A 23,228-nucleotide genomic window follows, 5' to 3' on the forward strand; every position below is an offset into this window, starting at 1 on the left:
TGACCCACGTCTAGAGCAGGAGAGGGGACGATGTGTTTTCTGGTGACATGCAAGCCATGTCATGATTAAAGACTTCCTCCACCTCCTGAACCAGACGCCTGAATCCTCTGAGTCATTCCCAAACTGCATTACTACTCCTCCTTTCAAACTTGCTGGTGCAAGTGTGCGCAACCGGCTTTGAGATGAGGAGTCTCGCATATAACTTAAGGCCTAACCCTAAGAATATCATAAACTCATGGATTCTGTAGCAGACCCTCAGTTTTGCAGCCCTGGGGTTGACCAATCATCTACTGTTGCCTGTGGTGTCTCCATGTATTCTAATTAGAAGGGAGAGGGCGCACGGTAGAGGTGTGTGTGTCTGTGTGTGTGTCTGTGTGTGTGTGTGTGTATTTGCGAGGAGAGGAGAAACTGAACAGGATGGGACAAGCTGTTCAAAAGGCCTACAGAGGGAGGTGGTGCTGGGGGGGGCATTGTACTTTCCCCAAAAACGCCTTGAACTTCTACTGAAAGTTGAAGCAGGGGTTACATATTTTCGGGGGAAACCACTGGTAAGTTCAGTGAGTTCAGTGGAACAATGCTAATGAAAGGAGAAGTCAGGCCAGGTGTCAGCTCAGGTGAGGTCATTGGCCGCACTTCAAACTGCCGGAGTTACTAAATATGGGAAAACCTGCAGGACAGCAGTGATTTACTGTCTGTCTGTGCGGGATTTAACATTTTTCTTGTCTTATTCCCAAGGCTGGAATTATCGATGGACCTTTGAACCGAACTTGAAAGGGGAATATTACTGTCTGACTAAGCAGAGAGTGTTCGTCGGGCATCTCCTCCCCCCCCCTCCTGCTCCCAGGCCGTCTCTATGCTCATCAACCTGACAGTGGCCTTCAAGGATACTCTTGCCTTTCATGGAACAGTGCCTGCCCACCCGGCTGCTGCCCCTGACGCTGTGGAAGTGACGGCCATGGAGTCACGTCCGGTGCTGGTCACCCCTCCGACGCCTTCCCTAGCACCTCCACCACCTCCGCCGCCACCTCCTCCTCCCCCACCTCCGCCTGCTTCCTTCTCCTCCTCACCTTTCAGCAGGGCGGACAGTGTCTGTCGGAGCCGGTTGCGGAAGCTGAACTGGGAGCGTATCCCCATAGAGAAGGTGGAGGGGAGGAAGAGTGTGTGGAATGGGGCGGCCCCGGGCGAGGACGAGTTCCCCATCGACCTCCACTCTCTGGATGAGCTGTTTGGTCAGAAGGACAGTAAGCCTCGGGACAGGACCAGCACCCTGAGGCGCCGCTCCTCTCTGCTTCGCTGCAGATCACCTCAGGACAGTTTGGAAGAGGTCAGATCAGAAGGACTGCAGTGATGTTTCTCTGTAAATGAAGACAGACCCTTATCAGTTTCCTTTGCCTCTTCACAGATCTCCCTGTTGGACTCCAAACGCAGTATGAACATCGGAATATTTCTCCGCCAGTTCAAGATGTAAGCCTCCTCATTTCTAACTCGAGCTAAAATGTTAGTCATTTATTCAACAAAGGATTGCTTAGCAACTCTTAAATGATCAATTATGTACGAGCAAAAGTGCCAAAAAAACAAGTTACAACTTCTCCAATGGGAAGATTCCTTTAGTTTCTATTTTCTATCACTGGAAATGAAAAATCTTTGTGTTTCGGTTCAATGGTTAGACATTGGACATTTCGAGGATTTCGTATTGAGCTGTGAGGAATTGTAATGGACATTTATTTCCACAAATTAGTTTGACAATTCATAAATTCAATTTTATTTGTATAGCGCCAAATCATAACATACATTATCTCAAGGCACTTTAGACTTTGGAAAAAAAAAGATGGGTAGAAACCATTGGTAGAACGATGAGTGGAGAAAAACTATGAATTACCCGACCGATCACTGATGTAAATTATTGTAATCTGCAGCCTTGTTAGACTTGACCATTTACAACTTTTCAATGGCATTTGCTGGAGGTCACCATCAGTCAAAGATGGAGGAAGTTTTAAGTGCAGGAAACAGAAGTGTGTCCCACTGGGCCCAGGGGAACAGTAACTTCCCTTGAGATTGAACTGGAGTGTGTGGCCATATATCAAGCAGGGATGGGCGTGTGTGTGTTCAGTGTGTGTAAGAAGTGTGAAGCCTCATTGAGACACAGAGAAGAGTCTGGAGTATATTGCAGGGTAAAGGTTCAGGGGAACTGAGCAGCTGGACTTTGGTTGAGGGCAAGGGGGGGGTGTCTTGAAGGGTAAGTAGCCGTGGATAGGTTTAGGAGTCAAGGGTTTACACCTGCTTGTAAAAAGCTAAAGATACAACCCCCTGCAGAGAGAGAGTGAGAGAGACAGACCCCACTGGTGGACTGTCATATTCATCCACTCAGATCCTCTTAAGCGTCTTTGCCAGGTTTTGGCATCTGAGACATTATCACTGGGAATAGTGTGCCGGTAGAAATCAAATAGATAAATGAATAGAAAGAAAGAGCTGAGCTGCTATTTTCTCATCCCACCTTTCAACTGAAGAGCACTAGATTTGTCAGGACTTGTACGGGAAGCCATTATGCAAAGAGCCTCTTTTGTACACAAACATTCATCTTGTTGGGAGCTTATGTTCCCTCTGCTGTGAGCAGAGATACAGGTACTGTTCAAATGTGGGTGTAGTTTAAATAAATGCGGTTTTATAATGTCATCTGTGTCTCAGCAGCCCTTTCACAATCGTTTCATCCCAGCTCTATTTATAGGCCATTTCACTCAGCATTGTGTTTTTTTAGAACTAGTAGAGGCAAATGATAAAGAGTTTTTAAAGAGTTTTGTTGTATTAATATTCTCAGTGTACTGTGGATGTGTTGTTGTCAAAGACTTGAATGTGAATGAGAATAAAGGCTACACACAGTAGCGTGCACACGTGATGGATTATGAACGTGTGCGATGGGCGGTGAGACGGGGGGGAGGGGAGAGGATGAAGGAAAAAGTGCTGCAATAAAGGACAGATGTGTCAAATCGGAAGAAGTAAGTCAGAGGCTTAACAGTCAGCCGGCTCAGTTTCTGGTCTTTCACCTTGATATCCCCGAGGCCTTTTCTGACGTCCTCTCTCCCTGTCTGCCCTTTATCTGCCGACTGGATATGCCGCTCGGCGTCGCCAGTGTGGCGTTGAACAACCGGCTCTGTCCCGACACTGTGACTGATAAGAGCAGGATAAGCCTCAATAACGTGTGAAACAATAGGGCTGATACTGCTCATTAAATTAGTTTTCTTAGAGGGTGTCATGCCTTTTCTCAGGCTGCAAACCTCCACGTGCACGTCAGCTATGATGTCATACTAAAAATATGTTTGCTGTTTTTTCCGCAGGCCTGCTAAAGAGATAGTTGAGGATATCAGGCATGGTGCTGGGGACCGTTACGGAGCGGAGAAGCTCGCAGAGCTTTGCAAATTGCTCCCCGACAGCGAGGAGGTAAAGTGCCTTTTCTTTGGCATACAAATACTACAGTGACGACCCCCTCCCCACCCCACCCCCACTACCTCTCCTCTTACTCATCATCTGGCTCTGGTTAGGATGATCAAAAGTTTGCCATTACTCCATGTCCTAAGATGTGGTCTGTTTCCAGCAAAGCAACACGCGGAAAGATATTGGAATTGACTGTTAACGGCATGTGGGGTTTTTAGTATTTCAGACATTTTGGGGTTTTTATTGAAGCTGTTTTCCAGATTTTTACTCTGCATCGGTTCTCTCTCAGGAGTCCCGCCTGAGGAGGTTCAGTGGGGAGCGGAGCTGGCTTGGAGAGCCGGATCTTTTAATGTTGCTGCTAGTGGAAGTCCCCAGGTACACCCCCACCTCAGATCTGGAGAAAACTGCTTTCCAAAACTGCATTTCCAACTGATTAAGTTGTTTTTAGCCTTTAAAACTCCTCTTTGTTTCCTGTTTATTTTATGGGACACTTGTCCATCTGACAGGCTTCACTTTGCGATGACATGTGCTTGTTTAAGTGATGAGTGATCAGGAGTGCCCTTTTTGTCTCTGTCGTCAACCCTGTCCATTCATCCATTCGTCTTTCTCTTCCCTGTTCCATTAGCTTTCGGCTTCGACTGGATGCCATGATCCTGCAACAAGAGTTTGACCCTGCTGTGACCTCTCTGTGTGTGGCAGCCAGATGTCTGAGGGAGGCGGCCAGAGGTAGAGTAACAGCAGGGAGTTGTGTAGTCCACCACTATAAAGATCTCTTACTATTTTTCTGTTTAAGTCCTCCCATGTATTGTGGCAACATGCGGATCCAATATGCAAACACTATATAACATTGTTAGAATTCAGATTAAATAACTGATTTCGGGGGGAGAAACCTGCTCTCTGTTAAAATGTTTTGTATATTTCATCAGCCAATTTGAGCCTTAGTTCTTCAAAACAAAGTTGTTGATGTATTTTAAAACCTCGATGTTACTTGCAACTTGCATGTACATTTGATACTATGCATCAACCTTGCGGTACAATATCCAATATCTGTGTTTTACCCTCCTAGAACTGCTGAGCTGTCCAGAATTACACTCCATCCTTCGTTTGGTGCTGAAAGCTGGGAACTATATGAACGCTGTGAGTGCGTCTTTATTTTATCTGTTTTATTTTCCTTTCTTCAGCTTCACAAAGCAGAGCCAGTCCCTCTTTTCTTTTTTAAAATTTGTGTACACCAGTCACCAGTGGTCTGAGTGTGTGTTCAGGGGCGTCACTCTGACGGTGCACCTGGGCTTTGTCTTGTTTGTTTAAAGTTGTCACATGACGTGTGTGTGTGTGTGTGTGTTATTCTAACCTTGTTCGTGGTTTCTCAGGGTGGATACTCGGGGAATGCCGCTGGGTTCCGAATCTCATCGCTGCTCAAACTGGCCGACACCAAAGCCAACAAGCCTGGCATGAATCTGCTGCATTTTGTAGCCATGGTAAGAACTGAAGTATAAAGGCAACACAGGCTCTGAATGAATTTAATAGTTTAAACAAACCATTTGGACATTTTGGACAAAACAAAGTAAAGTTTAGAAAAATAGGAGTTCACAGTTATGTCTGATGTCATTTTGTTTGGAGAACAATTGAAGTCAGCCAGGAGTGAATGAATGCGCACAGCTGTATAACGGTATCAGTCAGTCTGTGGTGATCAGTGTTGATTATTTTTTGAAAACGTTTGGGAGCTGAGAAACATAAAAAAGAAACTTTAAACTGCAGCACGTCAGAGGGCATATGGTAAGTAGGTGGTCCTTCATATGTGGCCAAGGATGCATTTGTAAAAGAGGCCACATGCGTCCCACACCATCTCCTAATGTGGTCTGAGCGATCGGATCTTCTGACACATTCAGGAACATTTGGTTGTAATAAGATGTGTTTTTAGGGCTGACAACTTGTGACGGGATCACTCAGGATCGATGTTAATACCAGGACTGTACAGGGTCTAAAAGTAAAAAGGGTTTTAATATTGACAGCATTTGTATGAGTATTTAACAGTTGTTGTGAGACACAAACAAGTTGTGATGAGAGTTCAGGGAACAGTAGCCCGTCCATCCAGACTGCTCCACAGAGCATATGATTTAGTCTACAATTGCAAATGACGTGTGTTGCTCTTTCTGAAACAATAGCTGGATAATCATTTGTGTTTGTCTCCACAGGAAGCTGTGAAAAAGGACCAGAGTTTACTGTCGTTTCCCAGCCAACTAGGCCATGTTGGCTCCGCCTCCAGGTCAGTCTTTTCCCAAACCTCACTCGCCATCATATCCAACAGTCGCAGAGTCTGGAACACACTACCTGCCCTGCCTTATATCGCCAAAATCTGACTCCTATTTAAACAAACACAATCCATATCTATTTTCCTTCTCTGTCAAGGCGAGGAACCCAGCTGTTAGCATCAGCTTTCTGCCTGATTAAAAGTGGGTCATGACAACATAGATACTCCAAGACAATATTCAAGCCCTGCTAGAGAGTTTTGCACAGTTCCTGATACTTCTTTAAGATGAAGCATATTGTTTTGCTACTGCTTCCTTTCTTGTTGGATTTAAACTGACAACTCAAGTCCGAGTTCATTGTAAAACTCCTGCACACTTTGCATTTGATTTTCTATTTTCAGTTGAAAAACCTTTCTCAAGACATGTTACACAGCTATGTCTATACAGTTGTTAACGTAATTGTGTATCACATGTGTACTCATTCCTTGCAGGCTTTCTGAGGAGTCTGTGCTGGAGGATTTATCAAAGCTAAAAAGCAGGGTGGTTGCCCTCAAGGCAAACATCCAGACGGAAACGGAGATTCAGCAGCTCACACAACCTTACCTGGAGGTATACAACATTTATCGATTTTCAACACGCCAACGATCTTCCGCATGATTTAGCATTTTCATGAAAGGTAAAAAAAGCAAGGAGGAAGAAAATCTTACAGTGGTAAAATATCTTTCCGTCTTTGTGCAGGTAGCTGAGGAACGTCTGAAGGAAGCCGAGGATGAAGTGGAGGGTATGAGGATGTCGAGTCAGGCTCTGGTGGAGTTCTTCTGTGAGGACGACAGCACTTTCAAACTTGAGGAGGCCTGCCGGGTCTTCCACTTGTTTTGTTACCGCTTCCAAAGAGCTGTCCAGGTTAGATCTAGAGGAAAAGTCTTTTGATCTCATTTGTTATCATTAAGAGCCTAGCATGATGATTGAACAAATTTTAACAAAAGATCCCTTTTCTGCAGGAGAATGCAGAGCGAGAGCTGAAGGAACAGAAACGTCTAGAGCGTCAGCGCGAGATGGGGGAGAAGGAGAAACGTCGGTCAGTGGCTATTTGTACGGGGCTGGACCTCGGCCCGAGTCTTGTCAGGGAGCCACATGGTCAGGAGAACCAAGACGAGCTGGAGAAACTCTTAGAGAAGAACCTGAGCCACACTTGGAGTCGTCGTAGCCTGAGAAGCTCTGACTCCCGGAGACATTCACACCACCCGCACAGTGACACCCACCTCTGTAGCACATCCATACTAAAGAGCTTCCCTGAGTTGGGCAGCAGCCCGACCAGTTGTCACTCAAACTGCTCCTCTGATCACGAGAGCACCATACTACTTTGTAGCTCACCAGAGACTGACGGGATATGTTCCCCCACTGGCCGTGAGTCGGTACCGACCAGAGGGAGCAGGGTTCAGCCCAGTCCAACCACTAGTCGGAGCATGGAAGTAGTTAAGGATTCGCCTGTTGCTACATTTAGTCATTCTCAGCATGGACGTAGCTTCAGAGTCAAACAAGGGTCTGAGAGAATTTCCTTTGTGCTACCAGGACAACCGAAGGAAGCAGGACTTGAAAAAGAAGCAGAGTTTTCACATGAACACATGCCTTCCATGAACATTGAATCTTCACACAATTCCTGTACTATTCCTGCTGCTATAAACACTGATACACCTGCCCTGTGTGTTAAAACCTCTCCTCATAGTCAAAGGTTTGGCCCGCCTCTAACGGACAATAATCCCTCTCTCCAGAGTAAACCTAATGCCCCTTCAGTCACTGAGCCTGTTCCCCAGTCTGTTCGTACGAGTGGAGTACTTTCCCATAGTGACGCCCGGCCTCGCCTGTTGAGGTACCAGAGATCTGAGAGCCAATCACCATCGCAAACATCTGTAAATAGTCCCGATAAAGCCCAGTCACAATCGCAGATGAGAGAGACGCATGCTGTGTTGTCTTTGCCCGACGCTGGATTAACTGAGCAGACGGATACAGAAGTGGCGCCAACACCTGTGGGAGAAAGCTGGATGCCCCCCAGTTTACCGGAGTTCAGCCCGTCGCAGCCAGTGGAGTGCTCTGACCTGCCCAGCCCCGAGAGGTCGTACTCCCGTGTCGGTGAAACGCTGGAGTGCCACACTTTGGTGAAAGGCCTCCGATCCTATGACGCCTTTTCAGCCCCAACCTCTCCACTCCCACGACCTGCGCCAAGCCTCTGCTCCAAGTGGCGGAAAGAGAGGAAGGTTGACCTTCCAGAGGGGACAACTCCAGGGTCTCCTTCATCACATGGGAGTCACACCATGAAGGTCCCTGTGCGCAGCGGAATAGGATCCAAAAGGGGACTTGTGTCACGGCCAGGACTTTCCAGCAACACAGGCATTCCCAGGGTACGCTCTAAAACTGAGTCTCCAAATGGTTCCCCAGCCACTACAAACCCCTCCAGTCCCAGCCGGCTGTCTAATCCTCGCAGTGTATCAATGCGCTCATCTCCCATCACTCGGCCTGCCACCGCTCAGGGAGAGGCGAAACGAAGCAATAGCACTCGAGAGAGGACTGTAAGTGAATCACAGACTCCAGTAAAGCCCACCCTGACCCGTAGGGCCTCGGACAGATCCGTTTTAGAGAAGGTGTCAAGCAGCACCCAGCAGGCTTTCGTCCGAGGGTCTCCTCTGCGTGTGTCCAAACGACTTGCCCCACACTCTGAGACTCAGGTTTCCTCCCAGCCTCACACTGCTCACAGTCCATCCTCCACCACGGCCAAGACCATACGCACGGCAGTCATATCTGCAGCCCGCAATAAAACTGCCAAGACCACAAGCACAAGCTCGTCCCCCACTAGCTCCAAAATCCCTGCAGCTTCTCGGCTGCCTGGTCCCAAAATGGCTCGAGCTGCTGCAGCTCCGGCACTCTGGAGGTGACGGAAATGAAAAAGTGCCTACACTGTGCTTTCTTCAGGATTTTTTATGTATTTCAGTCTTAATATATTCAGCGTGGGCAGACATGAATGATGTAAGTCAACTGGTCTCAATCAGCTCTCTCATCAACTTAAGTTCATCTAAAGTCAACTTTCTGACATTTGTGTGTAGCTGTAAGTGCGTAGGTTCACAAATGTGACACAGAGCTGCACTGGGAGCAGCTGGGATCCTGTCTCATGTATTTCACCCACTGTTAGAAAAGCAGAAATAGATTCTTAAAATCCTACCTCTTTTTACATCGGATTGTGTCCTATGCAGGCAATAGGACACTACAAAGAGACCTATCGAACAGTTTAACACAGTAAATTCCATGTTAGTAAAAAAGATTCAACCAAGTGAAAACACTGTGTTGTTGGAGCTTGCTTTGTAAGAGCTATGATATGGGGAACTGTTTCAATCACTCTGGCGCAGATTAAAAAAAAATATATATTTTGTTTTAGGAGTTATCCAAATTTTTTGAATACTGTGACCCTTCTGCAAAGTGATCACTGCGTTCTCACACATGACTGTCTCACAGTCCAAACTTAATTTGGTACTATCGAACTGTTCATCCTCTTGTAGAGAGGCCTCATCAGTCTGATGCACTTTACAACCTGAAGAAGAGGCTGCGAGGAGATGAATTGTGTCATTTCTGTTTTATATTAAAAAAAAATCTATAACTTTATTGAATAGCATTGGTTGTTATTCACTGCATTATGTGGATTTGTAAATAAAAGAAGATGAATAAAGATGTTGATTTGAATAGAGTTTTTGTTGTGTCGATTACACTTCCAGTGAATGTAAGTGATGTTCTTGAATCTGTTTTTGTGGGTTTTGTATTCAGGAAAGCACTTACTATGAGAGCTTTCACTTTCAAGGTTCCCACTCTACCTCATCAACTGCTGCACTTGCATCACCCCGTCCTCTTTCTTCTAGTCACCCTCATTTTTCTGTCTCCTTCTTTATCCCGAGTGCCGCTCGTTGCATCTCTTGACACAGTCACCCCCAATCCTGTCGGTGGCTGTTGTTATGGCAATGCCAGGGATGTCCCGTGGAATCTTCTGGCAGAGTAATTGGGGTGCAATGGGTTGGCGGTGGAGGGTGACTGTGGGTGTAGGCTCCCAGTGGGAAGTCTCTCTTTATAGGCCTGCAGTGACGCCAGTACCTCTTGGGAAAGGCAATAAACCGGTGCCTCTTTGTGCTCTTGAGTGTCCAGTTGTCGGTCAGCGTTGGCCTCTTAACCCGGACCAGTGTATGGAGGTGACATCATCAACAGGTCTCCAAGGGTGCAGGATGGAGTCGTCCAAAGTGATCCCCTTTCTTTAGAGGCCTTCATGTATTCTGCATTGATCTGAAAGCTCAGTGAGAATAATGTCGCGTCTGAAGGTCAATAAATGATGTATGGGCTTTAAGACCGGAGCTGACCACAGAGAGGACGAGGCCCAGAAGAAGGGAGACAGGGTTGCTTTATGGCCTGTTTGTATACTTAAAGTGTTGTCGGTGGCATTTAATTGCATAAAGTCCCAAGTTCAAGAGAAAGGGTTAGGACAAAGTAACAAGTCTATAGGTGTCCAGAAGGCATTCAGACAACTTTTGAAATCTTGACAGGCAGATAAAACCCGGGCCAAGCCTCCCTCATTTGCTGTGACATTGACTGGATTTAAAGTGTGAGACTGGACGTGAGAAAAGTTTAGGGACTCCCTTCTCAATATTTGACACAAGATGTAATGCAATCTTAAATGCTCATTATGGTGGCTGAAGGGATTACTCTCATGGAAAAGTTGTCTGGTATAATCTGTTGTAATTACTGGAGGAAATAAATGCTGTCAGTGGCAGGGGAAAATATCACATCACACTCCATTCATAAACCTGGCAGTTTAATATGCCCTTATTTAAAGGTGCAACTGTGTGAGGACGTGTTCTGCACATGAAGGAGGATATAGCAGAGATATCTGTAAAGTACATTTACTCAAGTTCAGTTTTGATGTGCATGTACTTTAGTATTTCCATTTTCTCCTACTTTTTATTAAAAGTAGGGATTTCTGTCTAATGTGTTTCATCAGTATCATACATCTTTTTCTCTCTCATTCACAAGGCTGTGTGTTTGCAGATTAAGATTTTACTTTTACAACAAATATGACGTTTCCGCTTCCACCAGTGGATTGAACAGTAAAAATCATTGCACTTGGACCAGCTATAACGGCTCAGTTTATCCTAAACACTGTATTATACTGTACTTTTACTTTTGCGTATAATTGGATTATGTTTATGATACCTCTACTGGTACTTATATACTTCAACTTATTTGTTTTTGTTTTATTTTCCACTTCATGGTACAGGAGGTCATTCCTGCTGACTTCTATCAGACTTTTCAATTCATGTCATGTGAACATGACACTGGACTAAATGAGTAATTTCTTAGCACTGTAAACATATATGCACCTTGTACTATAAGACGATCACACTACTTGCCTTGTATTTTTATTCAAATATTCTCAACCTTTTACAAGACTTTGTGTTTATGGTGCACCTGACTGTACTGTGTTTAACTGTGTACTTCTGTATTTTTGCTGAAGGCTGGCTGTTGTTTTGACTAAGGTGCTGAAGTATCTGTGCTTTAACTCTATTTATGCCTCAAGGAGTTTCCGAGGAATCGCAGGAACAGCGTAACGACGCCCCCCAGTGTCCGATAACCGTCAGTGGCAAAATGAAACCACAACTCCCGGCGTGCATTGCTGCCGCACGTCGTGTTTTACGTAATGGACAGCTCCCCGGATGCGGCTGTGATTGACTATACCAGGCAAAAAGAGATCGAAAGCCAAGTGGCGGTAAGTCCTCCAATCCTCCACATTTCACTCTTACAGCAGAGAACCGCCGCGGAGACACATGTTGGAACATGGCGTGATTTTTAAAGTAACTTGTGCGAGTCTCGGGCTCAGGAACAGACCGTCTGGAGGAGCGGCTCGCCAGGAAAACTTCCAGCTTGTTTGCTAACTAGCTAGGTTGCTAGCCACCAAACGCGCTAGTTCCTTAGCTTGACGCTAGTTAGTAGGGGAACGCCTAGTATCATAGGTGACCAGTGCGAAGTAATACAAACCAGTACAGCACTGGGGCCCCCGGCTTCACTCGTTGTCTCTCGTCCTGGTTGAAGTTATGTAAACTTTCTAGACCTTGTTTATAAGTGAAGGGCGGAAATAGTCGCTGAAGTTAGAGCCATGTACCGTTACTTACCGACGATGAGCTAATGTCGGTTAGCTTGTCTGCTAACTGGGTGAAGAGCTGCATTAGTGACTTCACTGAGGCACTAGTCGGTGATTTTACATCTGTTCTTCAAAGTATAATAATCATGTCGCTCATCAGTGTTAATGTGAAGTGTTCATCCGCCTCTTGGAGCTTTGAGTGGTGGAACTCGATGTGACCCAGGTGCCCTGTGTTCTGTTGTCAGGTGCTGCAGCCCCAGTGGTCGTAGGCAGGATGCAGACCATTAAGTGTGTGGTTGTGGGTGACGGGGCAGTGGGTAAAACCTGTCTGCTCATCTCTTACACCACCAACGCCTTCCCCGAGGAGTACATCCCCACCGTGTTCGACAACTACAGCGCTCAGATGAGCGTGGACGGCCGCACCGTCAGCCTCAACCTGTGGGACACGGCCGGCCAGGAGGAGTACGACCGCCTGCGCACCCTCTCCTACCCCCAGACCAACGTCTTCATCATCTGCTTCTCCATCGGCAGCCCATCCTCCCACGCCAACGTCAGACACAAGTGGCACCCCGAGGTGTCCCACCACTGCCCCAATGTGCCCATCCTGCTCGTGGGCACCAAGAAGGACCTGAGGGCCGACGCCGAGACGGTGAAGAAGCTGAAGGAGCAGAGCCTGGCCCCGACCACCCAGCAGCAGGGCAACGCCCTCGCCAAGCAGATCGGGGCGGTCAAATACATGGAGTGTTCAGCTCTGCAGCAGGATGGAGTCAGGGAGGTGTTCGCCGACGCCGTGAGGGCAGTGTTGTACCCAGTCACGAAAAAGAACCCCAAGAAGTGCGTGCTGTTGTAATAAATGGTTCCCACTTTTGGACTGTGTCGATAAACGATGGAGATCCACAGATGCAAAGGAAGGCTGAGGAACGAAGGGCATCACCCGGCTGCCTCCACGCCACTTCCAGCAGTTCAGACTCTGCTCAGCTACCCTGTTACTGCTCTCTTCCTTACTCATCTCCTGGAGGACTTCTCTCCGTTGCCATCATCACCAAAGTGACTATGCCAAAATGGGGGCAACAGACTGAATCTCCTCTATTTTTCTTACATTTTAACTTTTTATATTTACACTCTTCCCCCCCCCCAGTTTTACATCTGTTCTAGATTTATAGATACTCTGCTTTGCTTCATAAAATGCTGATAGTGGTTGTTACAAGCCATAATAACATCCAACCAACCAACCAAGCTACCCTGTTTGACTGGAGAGAAGAGATCTGCCTTTGTTCAGGTGGAGAAATAATGACTACCTCAGTCTCACCTAGGTTGCATCTCATGAGTCTCAAGCGACGTCACCATCCAAATGCTTCGACTTGCCTATTTAGATGCAATAAACCAACAAGCAGCAGGTGAACACGTTTTTCATTTCAAGCAGCTTGAGTCCAGAAAAAGGTGCAATGATTCCTGGACAAATGCCAGTACCCCTGACCCGATATCCCCACATGAGAGGTTAAACTGCTGAGCTGCAGTTCCCCTTGTGTTCACTGTGGCATGTTAGAGCTGTCTGGCAGGCTGCCCCCCCTCCAGCCTCTCGCACTGCTCTGTCACTGTCACGCATGGAAGAGCCAGTAGGCCTCTGATGATAAACCGGACCATTAGAAGCGGCCAACCATTTCTCCCCCAACAGTAATCGAGGAGCAGGTGCCATAAGGCCTCTGCCAAATTAGGCCACACCGGTACTGGATTTATTGGGCTTCCATCATCCGGAAGTCAGGTTGTAATACAGCTCTCCTCTGTCTTCCTCTTAACTCTTAATGCTCACACACACAGTGCCATTAAAACATGCCTAAGAGTGACTTTATGACAGGGTGGTGTCAAATAGACTATATTTTGTCTAATTATGTTTAATTGTCTCTGTAAATGATTTTTTTTTCTCTCCCTCAAATGTTTTTTAACCTTTGAGTGTGGTAATGGCCAAAGTGGAATATATTTTTTTGTAATGTTTATTTCATCATTAAGATTTTGTACTTAATACTCAGATTTGATAAACCGCAACTTCATCATTGTCAGTGATTGCCTGACATTAAAGGTCAGCAGCCTATTACCACTGCATAATTGATTTATTGAAGCATATCATTCCAGAACATCTCTTAACTGGCTGATCCTAGGCTTTATACTTCTTTACCTTTATTGTCTTGATTAGGTGAAAATCATTTCACCTTGGAATAATCATTGTCATAGCTGCCTTGTTAACAATGTAACAGCAGTTGAGTTACAGTATGGAAGGAGCATTTTATTGGGTCAGGTGCCTTATCTCAACCAAAGACCTTAGCAGTGCTCCCTAGTCCAACCCAAAGGTGTTCATTACAGCGATAAGTGCCACAAGACCTTTTTTAAATACAGGTCCAAACAACCCTGGGTTTCGTTTATGAAAACATTCACAAGCTCTCTGACTTAGTTCCCATGTACGGCACTCTTTGTAAGACACAGGTGCTAAACTGACATCTTCCGCGGCAAGTCTTTGTGCATGTTTATTTTTGAACAGAGCGCTCATGACCCACATCCCTTTAAAAGATTGTGGTTTACTTCCCTGCATTGCATGGTGCAGTGAGGGCAAGGCACAAGCACAACTTGCACATATGGTTAGCAGGAGATGTGTCGGTGGAACGTGCCTTTTTTATACATTTTATAAAAAAAAAACAATTTTAAGTAAGAATTGGTGCCCATTTGTGCTTACAGCTGCCAGTAATAAAAGCAGCCCTTTTAAAAATAGTCATTTTCATCTACTCACTCGAGCGGGGTGTATTAAAAGTCAACCTTAGATCGTGGCCTGTGTAAAGTCCAGAACAACCGAAGCGTAACACGAGCGGGAGGGTTTGTGTAATAGCAGCGATGCGGTTTGAGATCTGCCTAGAGATGTGTGAAAATTGTCCAGATCGGTGTGTGGAGGGTTGAATGTAAGTGCACAATATGTCAAACTGTCAACTGTGGTGAGCGTGTTTTTTTGCCATGTCCGGATTTCACTCAGATAATGCTGTTGAAGTGGAACATACACCTGTGGGCTCTGTATGTCTGTGTCCCGGAGCTGTATGCTATCGTGTGCGTGGTACTGCGCTTTTACACTGGGAACTTGATTTGTAGAAATCTGTTTGTAATTGTTTTATATATAACAAAAGCATATTTGTATAAATGAACTAACAGTGAGATGATTTTAAATTATGCCAAATAAAATGGTGGTTAAAACCATTTCCCTCCGCTGGTTTGTCGCTTGACAGAAGAGTTCTTGTATCAGTCATGATAATCTCATTGTTTCACAGGCATAGTAAAAATGGAAGATTAAACTGAAGTGTGTGAGTGTGAAATGAGTCACGATTACAGAAACATGCTGATATTTTAAGATACGGAAACCACACTTGTTCCTGTAGCTTGCTCTACTGTAATATAGTTATCACAAGTCTTTCAGTTACCATGTCTGAACACTAGATGGACACAGCCCTCCAGCTCTGCTCCATGTTACCCAGAGTGTGGGCCATTCTTTTAAAGCCTATGTGGTTTTTTTTTCCTTCTCTACATTCAGAGTTAATGGTCTATACCGACCCGGTCTTCAGGGTCATCATTCACTTGAGCAGACACCCACAAGTTCAATCAGTTGCAGAGGCTTTAAAAAAACTATCTGCATGCTGCTTACTCTGAAAAATTCCCTTGACCTTTATGGGTGTTGCCGAAGACAAATGACAGATGTGTTGAACTCCAAGTTTCATTACAACCTCACTGCAGCAACATTTAGAGTTCATTTCCTCTGCGGTTTGTCTCTAAATGTTTTACAAACCAAACAAGGCTGAATGCATGTCTGCAGCCTGTAAAGCTTTCGTCGCTGCTGGTGTTTGATTTATTGTTTCAGTGGAATCTGAACTGTCAAGGCGTTCAGGAAAACAAAGCTTCAAGGCAACGCCTGAGCTCTGGTGGTTAAGTAAGATGAGAAAGGATGAGTGCATGTTTACTGTCTGCAATACGCTTAACTAAAGCAGGCGGATTAATGAGACTTGGGTCGGTTAAGGTGATCCACTTTTAGTTGAGTGGACAGCGAAAGGATTGTAATTGTGACTGCATTATTCAGTTCATTAGTTCGAAACGGCTCTTAAAAATGGAAGAGGGATTTTGGAGTTTGATTTGATCGTTGATTTCTCATTAGACAGGATTTCTTCGTTCTTCAATCTACAAACAAATCTGCTGAGGCCATTGTCATAGCAATATCTTCTATTTCTGCAAGTATCACCCTCAATGAGTGCAGGAACAATTTACACATTGGTGTTTCACTAAAACCACTAAAAATAATTTCTTACCTGTGCATGTGACAGTGCAGTTACATGCTTCCAGCTAAGAGTTACAGGCATGATTTTGATGCTATTCCTGAGCTGTCCAGCTAACCAGCATAGTGTCCCGTGACCATCCAATCGAAGTTAAACTGTCCAATCAGGGAAGACCTGCTTGTACCCTGTCTCACGCTGCTGTGGTTGTAGATGCAACTTGAGGTAAGTTAATTCGAGTTTTGACATCACACCACCACCGAATAATTAAGTATTATCAAAATTATAAATGTTAATTAGATTCTGTCTAAGCTTTTTCCTGTTTCACAAACATGCTCCTATAGAGAAACATAAACGATTTGACCCAATATTGGCTTGAATCTGGCAGGCCAGAAAAAATAACCTGTAACGCCCAAATATGACAGTAAGACTCGGGACAAAGCCGGTTTGAATGACACCCCAGAATCATCCCATACACAGGTCTAGGTACAGCTGCTAAAACTGAGGAGGAGCAAAGGAGCACAATCTGATACAGTTTTTTACAACCATTGTGTAGCATATTTAATCACCTTTAATCTAGTGATGTCAGTGTTGCATGTAACTTATAAGGTAATAGATCTTAATATTTATCATTAATAGCCACCTCATCCAGGCAGCCAACCTGAGACATGGCTGACTGGCAGCCCCTTGAGGCTGAGAAAACGTCATTATAAATTTAGTAAAATGCAAATGACGAAACACCGGATGTATGATATTAAAACATTTATAAATCAAGTTCAAATTGCAATAGCATAGCAAAATTAGAAAAGTGAAGTGAAGAGAAATACACTTAAAATTAGACATGTCAATCAATCTGTTGCCCCAGTGCATTGTGGGAGGATTGTACTAATCATGGTTGTTCCTGTTACTGTTATTTCATGGTTCAGGATAAATTCATCCGGGGTGAACAAATCAATGAGGGCTCTCTACTCAATGTTTGCATGTATCTGTGTGTGACAGACACCTGATCAGATGAATGGGTGTTTTGTGTACCAAGTGCTGTAAATTATGTCAACTTAGACGTTTTTTAACTCAAACAGCCAATGTTTTCTTTGAACGTAGCAGGAGGTGTAGTTCTCTGTGTCTCATCTCGGCCTGTTTGTGCGGCAGATGGAAAGCTGACCGGCTGATGTCCTTTCTGTGAGTCATCAGCGTGGAGTGAGTGGGAGTGCTGGCCTCCGTCGGGACCTTGATCTCAGCTCCGTCTATCACTCTTTAATCTCCATGGCTCCTTTCCGCCGTCTCACTATCCATTTGATGATGTGTCGTGTAAAGGCCGGGCAGCCACCGGTACAGGAAAGGAACTGGGGAAATTCCTCTTCTTCTCCTTTTCTAAAGATGAAACAGCAAAAGGCCTTGATCTAATAGACGGCCTGCAGCAAAAGCGAGACTTCGAAAAGCTGCGGTTCTGCATTCAAATGAAACTGTTCCAGCAAAATGAGATTGGCTGGATGGGGGCAGAAATAATGATGGAGTGGATGAGAAATCAGTCAAGTTGTTTCAAATGTGAAATGAAGGGAGGAGGATGGAATATTGGCATGTAGGATGAAAGAGTTGTGGAGAGATGTTCTACCTCCTCCGATCACATTAGTGGTTGGTCTCCTCTTATGTTTGTTAGTTGTAAGACAACAGCAGCAGCTGGTTAGCTGAGCTGAGCATAATGAGGAAATGCAATATTTTGGACAAACTCTTGACCTCCTGGCAACGGATCAGCAGTGAGCCAGGCAGGAGGTTACTAATAGTGCTTTCACGTGGTGTCGCAATATCAGAAGAATTTGTTCTCAACTAGAAAAATTCATGTGAAGGTCAGCTCAAGTCTGAACAAGTCGGAAAGTTGGCAAAAATGTAGGTACACCTTTTGGCGAGTTGCTGACGTCATCACTTATTAACCAACATTTTACAATCAGCTTTATCACATTCATGCTGAATGTCTGTTTCTCACAAACACCACAAAATAGACGATTTTACGATTGTTATGCATACGTATTTTCAGCCTATTTTAAATTATCTACTTGCCTGTCACTCCTGATTCCTTTTCATTCCTCCTTATTATGCTAATAACTGAAAAAGCTGTTTAAATACTCAGAACACTTAAATACAACACACTTTGTTTACAGCCTCCAAGTTTTCCTCACGTTCTGACTTCAAAGGACTTGAACACACAGAAGTCGGAACAACAACTTATTTATTCGGGAAATGGGGCCGTCTGAGGAGCATGTGCATTCACAGTAAGCCTGGACCACTTAATTAAGGCCAATCCCAGAAATAGTCCAGCACGATTTTGCACATATGAAAGAAATTGGATGTACTATGTATGTTATTGGGCTTTATATATTTCTGTAGGTGAGCTATCATGCTGTTGCTGGATAGCTTTTATTAAGCTATTAAGTTCACCGACAGAAGAGTGGCATTGACATTCTCTTGTTACTCCTGAGTAATGCAATTATTTAGCATCTTCCCTTAAATGCAAGTTTAAAAAACAATCTGTCTCAATGTTTAAACCGATACTCCACACATGGGATGGAGCAGAAGGAGGCCGGGTGGGGACCTGTAGGCGCTGAGCAGTTATGAGAGTGTAAAGCAAACAGAGGAGCAGAAGAGAGAGAAGAACAGAACAGAACAGACACCCAGGTCTGCAGCTATGAGGTTGGAAACTGCTGCTTGTGAATCACTGAGGTAACGGAGAGTCCTCGAGTGCCCTCCGCACATTCTCATCGCTCAGGCCCTTCTCCTCCTCCTTGCTTCTGAGGAACAACAACATACCGAATGCAACCCGGCTGATTAGACGTCTCGTGTTATGTGTCCACCCGTTCTCCGTGTGCCATGCCGCCGTTGTTCACGCTCTGTCATTCTCTGATGTCTGTATATATCGCAGCAGCGGGGAGAGGCCAGATGGCGCAGGGTGCCGGAGCAAGTCAACTCTGACACTTTCCGTGAAGCACGCTCGCACCACCGCAGGGCGGGAGCGATGAAGTGAGAACAAGAGAGGAGAGGGGGGGGGGAAGAGAGGAAAAGCTCTTTGTGGGACAAGCTGTGGTTGGATGTAAGTGAAAGCAATCGATGAGCGGAGTTTGAGCGCTGCAGTTCTTCATTAATATTGGATGTGGCGTATGACAGACCACACACAGAGAGCCTCTTGGCCCGCCCAATTACCAGCTTCCACTTTGGTTGCATGCTCTGTCTGAGCTGTCACAAGCGGAACGACAAGACAGCAACAAACCGAACACTGTGGAGTCTAAACAAGCAACATTCCTCCTCATTTCCCTCCTCACTTCACATCCTCTCACTGCTTTTGTTTTGGCTGGTTCGCATCAGTGTCCTCAACAGAGCGGAACCTTTTCACAAACTTGTCAATTCGGGCGGCGAGAGAAAGGTCACCCGGTTATCTAGACCTGAACTGACCCTGAATACATCTGAAAACCTTTGGGGCTGATTGGGATGGAGCAGTCCCACACCGCTCCTCTGTTGAGTCCTGACGTTTCTCTGCAGCAACATTTAGTTCAGCCGTTAGGAGAGAGAACTAGTGTTTCTGGGACTGTGTGTGTGATGAGACAGAACATCCTGTGCCGACTTGGTTATTGCTCTCCTGCAGCGCCATGCCTGCTTTGATCTCACTCATCTCGTCTTCAGGGAGCAGATTCTAGCGCTCGGCTCAACAGAGTAGATTGTCTGGTTTAACCAGGTGGAAAAGGCTTTCTGGAAGCGAAGGCTATTATTCTTCCCATCTGCGCTCTGGGTTTTTTTCTCCTCTTCTCTGTGGTCAGAGGCAATCTCATTTCGCTAAGGATCTCTGCTCTTTGAAATGCACATCTCCGTCTCCCATTGGCTCGATTGCATTCGTCAGGGTTTTGTTGTCATGGAGGATGACACTGTTATGGAACTTCCAGGTGCTGTGGGCTGCGAAGGAGGGAGTTCTTACAGTCAGAGTGTTAATCCAATTGTCTTTAGTCCCCTGTGAGGAAAAGGAGATTGGGCTCTCTGTGTGCATATGTGTGTTTGTGTCTGAGATGTTTGTGGATTACCGGGGGGGGGGGGGGTCGGCCCTGCTGTTGAGCCTCTTCTGAACAGCAAAAACGTTGTTGGTATGGACACTGTTGCTCTTGGCCCTCGACTCATAAACCTCAGAGTCTGCTCTCGGTGCAGAGGGAAGCTGCATCTCAACAAAATAGACTAAATTAAATGTGATCTACTGATTTTTAAAAAAGCTGTTTCCCCTCAAGCAGTAATATCTGATGTTGGTCTCCTTGTGTTGCAGCAGTTAGTGTCTGCCTCGACTGTGACTATATTATTGTCTGCTTGAACTGCAATTTGGTAGCCAGTGAGGAAACAGTGTTTTCCCACTGGGGAACTGCTTCTCAAAGTTATAACAGAGACAGTTTTCATGCTTCTTTCTCCTTTATTCTATCTCCCTATGTCCTCTCCTCTTTGTTCTTCCCTCCAATAGATCCACAGAGAAATGTTTTCATTCACTGCTGGCTCTGCTCGTTGTTTTCGTCATGTCCTGGTTTTAACTCGGAAACCCAAAGGATCCAAACAGGGGTGGAATGGAATTTTTTTTTTTCAAATCCTCCTAGTTTGAATTTGTAGTCATGTTTTGAATTAAGTTTTGAGTCAAGGGTCAAAGTACAGCTGGCAACTCAAGCCAAGAATATATGGATTCTTGAACAATACGTTTTGGCCATTACCATTGATGTTTATCTGCTCCTGTAACACACTCCACACTCCATTTCCACTCAGATTGAGAAACAAGGCTGCAGTTAGCCACATTAGTGAGGTCAGGTTAAGACTCTAGTTCATCCCAAAGGTGATGGATCAGGTGAGGGCAGGTCGAGGTCACGGCTTTGAGCAAATCTCTCGTTAACAATCTCAGAAAATAATGACCTCCGCCAAGGAGCTTATGTTGTCATCTGTGTTTGTCTGTGGGTTAGCAGCATTACACACAAAGGACTGGACAGATTACCATGAGACCTGGTGGAAGGATGCAGTATGGGTTTGGAAAGTACCCATTCAATTCTGTTGTGGATTCAGATCATGGGGCAGATCCAAGCATTTATTTTCTCATTGCCAGAGGGGGGGTTTCCTCAAAACATGTTTACCATTTCACAGAGAGTGACAGACTCATTGAAATAATAAAAAAATACAGTTATATTTAGGGGGCTAATATTTATTTTTGTGTACTATTTAATGAAGCTTGATTGAATTTAAGGTGGACTGTTGGGCCTTGGCAGAGGAATATGCACTCTACTGACTGACATTCTTATTTCTTTATTGAACTAACTTTGTGAAGTCTTGTGAAAAGATGATATCGCCTTGGAAGACAGAAGTACACTGTCTGAAATATCAATATATCACTGTAACATAGCAGCGTAGCAAAGACAGCCCACGACTAAAAGTACACACACACGAGAAGAATAAAGTATCCGTATTCTGATCATATACTCTGGGGAACAATGTGACTCACATTTTCCCTATAACCTATCACTTTATGTTTCATCAGCGCATTAATACTGAAATAAAATGTGTACCATCATACTTTCTATGCATTCCTTTAGATGGACTACATGAGCCTTGTACACACATCACAAGCTGAAGGTGAAACATTTTTCTAAGCACATCATTTGATAAAATGAAATACTGACACAAAAGTATCAACTGTGAGGAAAAAGCACTGTCCTCAGCTTCTCAAGGTCGCTGTCCTGCACAGAATTAACTGAGTGCGTTTGTGTGTTGATGTTTGTGTGCGTGTCGGCAGTGCATGTTAGAGTGCTCTAAAAGATGGTTTGCTTTTATAACATCTGACTTACTGAGACTGACAGCTTTCTCTGTGACCATGGAAACTGGAAATTAGCCGGCTCAGAGGCTGCAGTGATTTGCGGGCTGACACTTAATAGACGCTCACGTCCTGAAGAGCGTAACGGAGGAGAGGAGAGGTGGCAGACAGATGGAGGAACACAAAGATGAGAGATGACACTTCACATGTTGACATTTTGTCGCTCATGTTATCGCACCTTCCCCAAGAAGCTCCCCGATGTGAGAGGACAAGGGGAACTCGAGGCAGCCTACAGTGTAACAGAGCCCCTCAGTGTTGGGGTCAAACATTCAGGCCTGTTTTGTTCTCTTGGTGAACGCCACTCTGCAGATCAGATCGCCACAGGTTTTTCCACCATTGAACTCTGACATGAGCAATGATCTCTGTAATGAGAGGTTTGTGCAGACCTATTACAGTCTTCCTCTGTGATTGTGGATGGGCTGTCACATTCGTGGTAACATGAGGAAGATTAGTATGTTCTTTTTACAAACTAATGCACGAGCATAACCGTCAATTGTGTGCCGCCGACCACATTTTTCCGACCCTTCCTGTCCTGTCCTTCCTGTTGATCTAAATACAGATGTAACTTTAATCACTTTGCCATTGAGCCTATTTGTGACTGAAGAAACACTGTTTCAGAGTTGCTTCGATATTTTGCTGTTTTCGTCTTGAAAAAAAATCAGAAGCAAGTTCTCATACATGCTGCCACAGAGCACTTCTTGTGCACATGAGTGGAAGCATCTGCATTCGTCATGTTTCTCCCACTTAATTAGTCAGTTATTTCCTTTTATTTGTCCCCTGTCTGCATCCAGATGTGGTATCTGCCGTTCAGCATTGTGCAGTTAGGCCCCCCCTCGATGGCTCGGGAAGCAAACTGTGTGCAGCAATTGAGGCCTGCGCCCCCTGGGGCTCTTGCTAATAAAGGCTTGCCTCCTCCAATCCGCTGCCACCACCACACGGCAGAGTGTGTTTGACCTCGGCCTACCTCCTCTGTGTTGCCCTATGAGGTCAGGATGACAATATACGCTCACAATGCATTCACTGAGCTCAAACTCAAACATACATTATACAGAGTAGACACAACAAATGCAAATAAACAGCGCTCAGCTAACGGGACACGGCAACTTCAATATGAAGGATTTGTGCTGCTCAGACATGCTGTCTTTACATGCATCACTGCACACAGCTGCATATCCACACATAAGGTCAGACCCACTTCTCCCAGTCTCCCCCAGCGTTTC

The 23,228-nt window shown here is 45.2% G+C and overlaps 2 protein-coding genes across 2 annotated transcripts; both read left to right on the top strand.

The window, feature by feature from the left end:
- The first annotated feature begins 853 nt into the window (after positions 1-853).
- On the top strand, positions 854-9,266 carry fhdc2 (FH2 domain containing 2). The gene is made up of 11 exons (XM_061079396.1): positions 854-1,324; positions 1,403-1,464; positions 3,333-3,435; positions 3,719-3,804; positions 4,055-4,155; positions 4,496-4,566; positions 4,800-4,907; positions 5,625-5,695; positions 6,170-6,287; positions 6,417-6,581; positions 6,680-9,266. Exons 1-11 carry the CDS (start codon positions 854-856, stop codon positions 8,606-8,608), a joined length of 3,285 nt encoding a protein of 1,094 aa, XP_060935379.1. The 3' UTR covers positions 8,609-9,266.
- Positions 9,267-11,408: 2,142 nt separating this feature from the next.
- rhogd (ras homolog gene family, member Gd) lies at positions 11,409-15,178 on the top strand. Its single transcript, XM_061079397.1, has 2 exons — positions 11,409-11,472; positions 12,090-15,178. Exon 2 carries the CDS (start codon positions 12,119-12,121, stop codon positions 12,692-12,694), a length of 576 nt encoding a protein of 191 aa, XP_060935380.1. The 5' UTR covers positions 11,409-11,472; positions 12,090-12,118; the 3' UTR covers positions 12,695-15,178.
- Positions 15,179-23,228: the final 8,050 nt, after the last annotated feature.

The sequence above is a fragment of the Limanda limanda genome, chromosome 10, assembly GCF_963576545.1.
Source record: "Limanda limanda chromosome 10, fLimLim1.1, whole genome shotgun sequence".
Lineage (NCBI taxonomy): Eukaryota > Metazoa > Chordata > Actinopteri > Pleuronectiformes > Pleuronectidae > Limanda > Limanda limanda.